Source organism: Fundulus heteroclitus, chromosome 6 (genome assembly GCF_011125445.2).
Source record: "Fundulus heteroclitus isolate FHET01 chromosome 6, MU-UCD_Fhet_4.1, whole genome shotgun sequence".
Taxonomy (NCBI): Eukaryota; Metazoa; Chordata; class Actinopteri; order Cyprinodontiformes; family Fundulidae; genus Fundulus; species Fundulus heteroclitus.
Window position 1 is genome coordinate 11592048 of NC_046366.1, and position 7730 is coordinate 11599777.

The 7730-nt window shown below is 42.8% G+C and overlaps 1 protein-coding gene across 1 annotated transcript; it reads left to right on the forward strand.

Annotated features, from left to right (window-relative positions):
* The first annotated feature begins 247 nt into the window (after window positions 1–247).
* Window positions 248–2995, forward strand: LOC118563423 (C2 calcium-dependent domain-containing protein 4C-like). The gene is made up of 3 exons (XM_036138039.1): window positions 248–395; window positions 1106–1857; window positions 1959–2995. The coding sequence occupies exons 2-3, from the start codon at window positions 1129–1131 to the stop codon at window positions 2508–2510; spliced, it is 1281 nt and encodes a 426-aa protein (XP_035993932.1). The 5' UTR covers window positions 248–395; window positions 1106–1128; the 3' UTR covers window positions 2511–2995.
* The last annotated feature ends 4735 nt before the right edge of the window (window positions 2996–7730 follow it).

Sequence of the window (7730 nt, forward strand, 5' to 3'; positions counted from 1 at the left end):
CACTCGTTGTCAAAAAAAAAAAAAAAGGAAAAAGGACGCCAAAATCCGATCACGGGGACGTTTTCTGTCAAAATTAACGAATATGGAGAAAGGCAAAGGATTTTGCAGCAGTGGGTGACGAGCCAACAGTTAAAGCTCACTGTCCTCTTTCGCGTGTGCCTGAGCTGAGAACAGTTTTATGGCTAAGATTACAACCTTCTCATTGGCTCAGAAGTCACAGACCCAGTCGTATAAAGAGAGAGTGCCTGATCTGGAAATCCCCCTTCCCGCTGGCGAGCGCTGAGGAGCGCGCTTCAATTTGCAGGGAAAGACTCTTTTACGCACAACGAGCTTGGAGAGCTTGCGACGGGCAGTTTTTTTTTTTTTCATCAGGAAAAAGAGTTTACAAGCAACAGGTGAGTTTGTTTGTTTCCCAAAGTACACATCTAAGACACTTTGAGCGGATTATCAGTCAAAGAAAACTTATTTAGACAGTTTTTATCTAATTTATTTCCAACACCTAATTATGTATTTGACATTCGAGCCACCAAAAGCAGTTTACTCGAAATACGCAACAAAATCTTAGTTGCGAATAGAACTCGTAGTGAATTGATTTCAATTATTTTATCATTTCTTGTTTGTTGTCTTGTAATTTCTCTCACGTTTAGCTGAAGCGCTCATTGCATATATTAAAAGTCTTTTTCTTATTTTAGTGTTCATTCAGTTCATTATTTTTCATATTATAAGCTTCATTTTTTTTTTTACCTCAAAGGTGCAATAATGTAACTCATACAAGTTTAGAATCTTTGTCTTAGGGAGTGCAATTTATTGAAATATTGTATTGTATATGTCTGATAAAATGTTTTTGCTTTGTTTTGTATACAACTGTATGTATAATTCATAAATATTGATATATTAGTTTTACATTACTTTTTAAAGTATTTATTATAGAATGTTTTTTACAGCTGTATTAAAGATATGTGGATACTATTTTAAAAAAAAATATTTTATTTAGAAAAAATTACAATTTATATTATGTCTATAGTTTTTATAGAACAAATCATAAAATATTAGTTATTCAGATTTGGTCTGTTTGGCTTTGATTTGTTTTCTCTCTGTGCATCAGTGAGCTGAGGCGTCTGAGTGGGCATGTGGTTGCTGGAGAAGCTCCGCAGCTCTGTGGAGAGCAGTGGGACGCATCCCCCACAGACAACAGAGGCAATCCCTGTTGCCGTTTACGCCAATGTGCTCACTCCCGAAAGGATCCCTGATTTTTTCATCCCGCCCAAACTCATCTGCTGCCCCCCAGAGGACTCCACCAGCCCGGAGCTCAAGCCGCGCGCCAATCTGAGACCCTCCTCCTCCGACCATGCCATCTGCAGCAAGAGCCCCCGAGCTCGGAGCAGCAAGAACATCTGCAGCCCTCGCATGTTCTCCCGCAACCTGCAAAAGTCTGCCAACCGTCACATCATCCAGATAGAGAGTGCCGACGAACCGGGGGCCGGGGCCACCAACAAGCTCGGCGTGGACGTCAACACCAATGCCGACCCCCTGTCGCAGACTGCAATGTCCCTGCCGTACGTCCCCAAAGCTCAGACCTCCTACGGCTTCTCCCACCTTGGTGGAGTCTCTCCTCACACCAGACGCAAGGAGAGCCTGTTCCACAGTGATCCAGCAGCCCCCCTCACCTCACCAAACTCCCAGAGGCGCTCCCAAGGGGGGGCTTTGCTGGCCCCGGCTGACCCCAACCCTTACCGCTACTTCAGTGGAGGAGAGAGTGACACCTGCTCTTCTGCTGAGTCCTCCCCGTTTAACTCCCCCCTCCTCTCCAGGTCGGCCTCCCTACTTCGATCCATTACCCAGGAAACACAAGCCAAGGTGCATATTCCTCTCTTGTTTCAGTCAGATGATATGATCCCAAGCTTGGAGTGAATTCTTTGTGTATTTACCTGCTGCTGTTTCATTTCCCCCCCCCTAAGGTGTCTCGCGCAAGACGCTCCCTGGCACGCCACAGTTCACTTTCCACCGACGAATGCAGCTCGGCCGACAACAGCCCCAACGTGCAGCGGCGCCGCACGCGCTGCCCCCCCTCTCCCGCCTTCCGCGGCGCCAAGGCCGGCAACCCCAGGGGCGCGGCCTCGGATCTCCTGCAGCGCGAGCACACCATCAACCTCCACAAGGGCGGGACGGTGAGGCTGAGCACCCACTACGACCCCGAGGCCGCCCGGCTGAGGGTGCGCGTGCTCACCGCCGAGGCCCTCTACAACAGGCAGACGGACGTGAAGAGCATCAACTGCTGCGTGGCGCTCTACCTGAACCCCGGCAAGCAGCAGAAACAAAGGAGCACCATCATCAAGAACAGCAGGAACCCCGTGTTCAATGAGGACTTTTTTTTCGATGCCCTGCCCCAGGCGCAAGTGAAGAATCTGGCCATGAAGATAAAGGTGGTGAACAAAGGAACCAGCCTGAAGAGAGACGTGCTTCTAGGAGAGAGGGAGGTGCTGCTCAGTGAGCTGCTCGCAAACCTCTAGGGAGGCCCTGTCAAGGCTCCGGTGGAAGCGAGCGGCTCGCCGCCCCTCTGCCGACCTTTTCATCCCACCTCTCCCGGCTGGGCAAGAAGCAGCATACTGATGACAAGGGAGCTGCATCCTTCACACTGTGTTGTGTGCGTCGACAGAATCTCTGTTGTCATGAGTAGTTACGTTTAAACAAAGACATGCTTTTAAGTGCTTGCTGGCACGTGGGCAATGTGATTGGCAGAGCGGTGTTTGTGTTTTAGTCTTGACATGCTGACTTCCAAAAGGTGTCGCCCCCCCCTCTCCAATGTAGCTTTTCACAGCTGATGTGTCTTACTTAAATCTCAATATTGCGTGCAATAGTTTTGCATGTCCCTGTGCCAGTATAAAAAAATATGTTTCCATGAGAGACTGGATTTGAACGACTCGTATTGTAGACATGACTGATGCAATGTGACAAGTTTACGAACTGACCAATAAAGAACACACAAAAAAAGAAACCTGGCAAGGTGATTTTTTATTATTATTTTTTTTTTTGCTCCAATCTGCAGCTTTGTCTCAGTGGGATTCTCTTTTAGTCATTTCTGAGGACCAATAAAAGACAGCAACAATGGTTCAAACCCGTCTTTAGCTCCAACAAAAGCTTCCTGTTTTTGCAAACAGCTCAGAGGCTGCATCCTTCGAGACGTGCAAAGGCCGGGTGTCATCTGGGGGGGGTTTAGTGGTTCTCCGCAAACAATATTGTCTTTGTGAGCACTCAAACTCCCTGTTTAATTTTAAATCCACTCTTCCAATTCAGGCATTCCTCCAGTGAGTTTTAAACAGATGATAAGGTTGGCAATCAAACCGAACATTCTACTTCGGCTGTAAGTAATCTGCACAGACAGACCGTCCCCAGATTTTAAGTTGATAATGGAAAATTTATTGTGATCCCATACACAACATAATACGGACTAAGCCCTGCAGAGAAACACAGACCGCTATCCTAATGTCGGTTGCGCCCTCTGCTGGTGAAAGAGCAAAACGACATGAGCGATTTCCAGTATTAATAAGCGTTTAAGCAATTTGTGTGCCTTGTTTGAAGTTAATTGGACATCCTGTGATTTATGAGACAAAAAAGGCAATAAAACCCTTAGAAATGGAGGGGGGTAGGATATTTAATTTCAAAAAAGTAAAAAATGACTTTCAGAGCACTTTCAGCTTTATGCCCCAGTGGTGATGTTTCACCAACTCCATTAACTTCTTAAGTACAGAAATAAGTCTCAACAAGCACCCATTTGGGACGTGTTGGTCTGTGACTTAATTTCCCACAGACCGGAGAGGAAAATGATGAAATTGGAAAATTCAATCATTATCTTCATCTCTGTAGTTTACAGTTTCGTGATGCAAAATACTGCAGAGATTGTGGGCCCTCTAAACTTGAATGCTCTGCTGAAGACTAGCCGCGGGGCTTTGCTGAGATCAATTAGACAAATAATTGTGTTTGGTAGTTTTTCTGTTGTGACACCTCCTATTAGGAGCTCACAAAATTTAAATAAATGCATGAAAAGATAGGCTAGCACAGTGGCCTAGTTGGGAGTAATTAAACTTTGTTTATAAACCACATTTCACAGGATAAAAAACACAAATTTCCTCACAGTAAAACCAGCATAAAAACATCACGGACAATAAAATCATAAAAGAAAAGATTAAAACGGCATGCATTCAACGTCATACGCCATAAAAGTCAGAAGCCAATCTGAATAAATAGGTCTTCAGTGCAAAGATGGAGGCAGCAAACTGCATGAAGGGGAGTATGGCTCTAGAGGGTCAGTAATATAGGCTGGAGCTTGACCACACAGGCCCCCGAAAAGTGAAGACTTAGACTAAAATGTTCAAATTAACTCCAAAATGCACCGGTAGCAATGCGAAGAGATATAAACTGGAGTTAAAGTGCTGTCTCTCCTCGTGTGCTGCTCAAATGCCCCGCAGCTGCATTCTAAACTGAGCGGAGATGGCCAAGATCCTTCTTTTTCAAACACCATGAAAAGGCTGTTTTCATATAGTCAAGATGAGATGAAATAAAAGCCGTGAATAATCATCTCTTATTCCGCATTTCACACCAAATTCGAAGCTCAGAAATATTTCGCAGCTCTGTTGCCTAGCAGCAAAGAGGTCTTGGGTTCAAATCTTGGCCTGGGGTCTTTTTGGATGCTATTTGCATCGCAACTATTATGCATACGTAAGTTTTCTCTAAATTGCCCTTAGATATGAATGTGTCCGTGCGTGGCTGTTTGTGTCTTGCCCTGGCCATCTGTCCAGGTCTCGCCCAATGACCGCTGGGGATAGGCACCAGCCCCCCTGTGACCCTGCAAGGACAAGCTAATACAGATAATGGATGTATGGCAGAAAAAATGGTTACATTATAAGCACAAAATTCTGTGTTTTAATTGAGAGTTTTTAAAGTAGTGTGGATATATGACTTTACCTTTTTTTTATAAATAATGTGACAGACTGCAAACAGGACTTCTTATTTACTCTCACTGACTAAATACTTGTCCTGTTGACAGATTTCCCTCCAAGGCTTTTGATCTCTGCATCACCTCCTGGTTTAACATGTTGCCTCTTTGCTGCTTTTCTAATTAAAGCTCTCCTTCACCAACCTGTCAGTTTAGGTGCTTGGATTAGATTTGGAGTTGTTACTATTTCAGTGGTTGGATGCTGGATGACTGTTCTCTGTGAGATGTTCAAAAACTTGATAGTTTTTATAACAACATCTTGATCGGGAGTGGAAGTCAACTTCCTACTCTGCTCTTTTACGTACTACTCTACTCTGTTGCTGCATTTCTGCACCTTTTATTCTTTTTCAGTTTCCGAATTGTTCTATTTTCTATCATTTTGACTGTTGTGTAAAATATCGGGTAAAGCAGTCTTGCGGCTGAGATGGGATGGAATGGTCGAAAAAAACAGGAGCGGCGTCAGGAATTTTAGGCCCCAATAAAAAAGGGTGAAAACAGGACCAAACATCAACACATTATAAACATAAAAAACATGCTTTTAATTCTTCTTTTTTCCACCAAAAACAATTTCAGCCCTTTGAATTGTCCCAACTTGCCCCTGGTTGAAGAGTAAGTACATTTGTTCATACCGCACCTTTTTACAGATAAAAATCAAAATGTGCTTCACAAGAATAAAAGAATAAAACAAATGATAAAAAACAATTGTCTAAGTAAGTATTTCTTTTAAAGGAGTCAGTAGATACTGTGGAGCGCAGAGAGGGTGGAAGGGAGTTCCAGAGCATTGGAAACACCGCCTGAAAAGCGCTTTCTCTACGGGTCTTAAAATGAGTCCGAGGAACCACCAGCAGCATCTGGTTGGACCGATCTAAGAGGAATATCCTTAATAGTTAATAGTTAAATTTTTAACAGGGGGTCAGGGCAATGAGGCTAGAACAGGGTTTATCGCTTACCTCACATAAAAGCCTTCCTGCTGCATTTTGCACAGTGTGAAGATGATCCACATATGCCGTGTTTAGACAAGTAAAAAGACCGTTGCAGTAGTCCAGCCGCGATGTAATACATGCATGGGTGATCAATTTCGGTGCTGTTTTTGATCCAAAGATCTTAATTTAGATGTTTCCTAGGTGATCAAAACGGTTTCTGACAACATGCTTACAGTGACTCCCAAAAGAGAAAGCTCTGGCGAAGAAAACGCCCACGTTTTTGTGACACCATCTTTCACCTGCTGCCATAACCTGCATTGTGAGAAAGGATAAGGGTTTCTATCTTCTTGTCGATAATCTGCAGCTAGTTCTTAATAGACAACAGTTTGATTGGCTAGTTCCTTGTAGTTGGATGAGGCATTCAGACCAAAGCATTGCAGTTCCAATTTATACAGAGTGCAGCTGAATTATTTTAATGTGAAAACACGTTTAAAAGCATATGTCCTCTTTAAAAAGAATTCTGTTAACTGCTCTCTATCATCCATGCTCCCCTCTTGCACAGCAACTTGATAGATCATAAGAGAACTAAAAAAATGTCCATGTTTTATGCATGACTGGTAACATACAGTTTAATGACGACCTCACCAGGTAAGGTATAATCCAGAGTTCAGTTCAGTCATCTCTTCTTTGCTTCTTCTTCTGCTGCTGTAGTACCACGGAACCCAGCAGTCAAAAATAAAATGTGTAGTTCTGATTTAATACCACAGAGTTGCATTAAAAATAGGAAATCTGGTTTCCAAGAGACGAGATACAATATTTAAAAAAGATCTTAAGCCAAGAAAATATGGTTCCATTGAGAAAAGCCAATTAAAGTGCTTTCCAGTATTATATAAAAAGGTACTAATTTGCCTGGATGCTGGCATTGCTATTGCTTTAAAAGCCTCTAAACGTTTTTGTCATGTTGTTCCCGTGGTTTAAAGTTTTTTTAATGAGATACCTGTGAATCTTCCAAAGTAGGCAGAGTGCTCTCCAGCTGAAAGGACCCAGACCTGATGGTGTGCACTGCTGGCAGGCTGGCTAAAAGACGATTGCTGCAATTTTTATTTGCTTACCAGAAAGACGGCTTGGGGTGCTCGCAAATATTGTTATGATCACAAAAAACACAAATAGCATAGGTGTGGAACAACATTCATCAAATCCACTAAAATAAGCAGGTCAATATTTTGCCCACACTTGTGTAGCTATGCAAAATAACAATAAATGAATTGAAAAGGTAAGTGTGATAATCATTTTGTTATATTGTTTGAGCAGCACTAGGAAACGTGGTGCTTTTCTTTCTCTCTTTAAAAACAGTCTGAGGTTTTAGAAATGTTGGTTTTTTATGTAAACCCCATGACATAGTTCAACAATTATTTTGAAAAAGGTTGTGATACCCAGAAACAATAAGCAAGCCCAAAACCTACATTCAGAAAAAGTCACATAGGTAAAATTAAGGGAAGGGCACTCAGTCAGCTAAACATAATATCTCTTACAGCATTGTTTGAGAAAAGCCCTCGATAGAAATAAAAGGGAGGCATGATGTGCCCATGTTTTTATGGGATGAGAAAGAAACCTTTCAAAAAGGGAAAACTTTCCACAAGTATATATCCTAACTTCACTCACAATTGCAATCGTGCCTTGGCCATAGCATTGACTACAGCAGTCCAGATGCTCAGCATATGGTCACTGAAAAATGGGATGGTCATCTCAGCGGGACCTTGGAGGTTTGTACTAGATTAAACCCATTTCAAAGGGAAGCTTTCTTGGCCATTTTC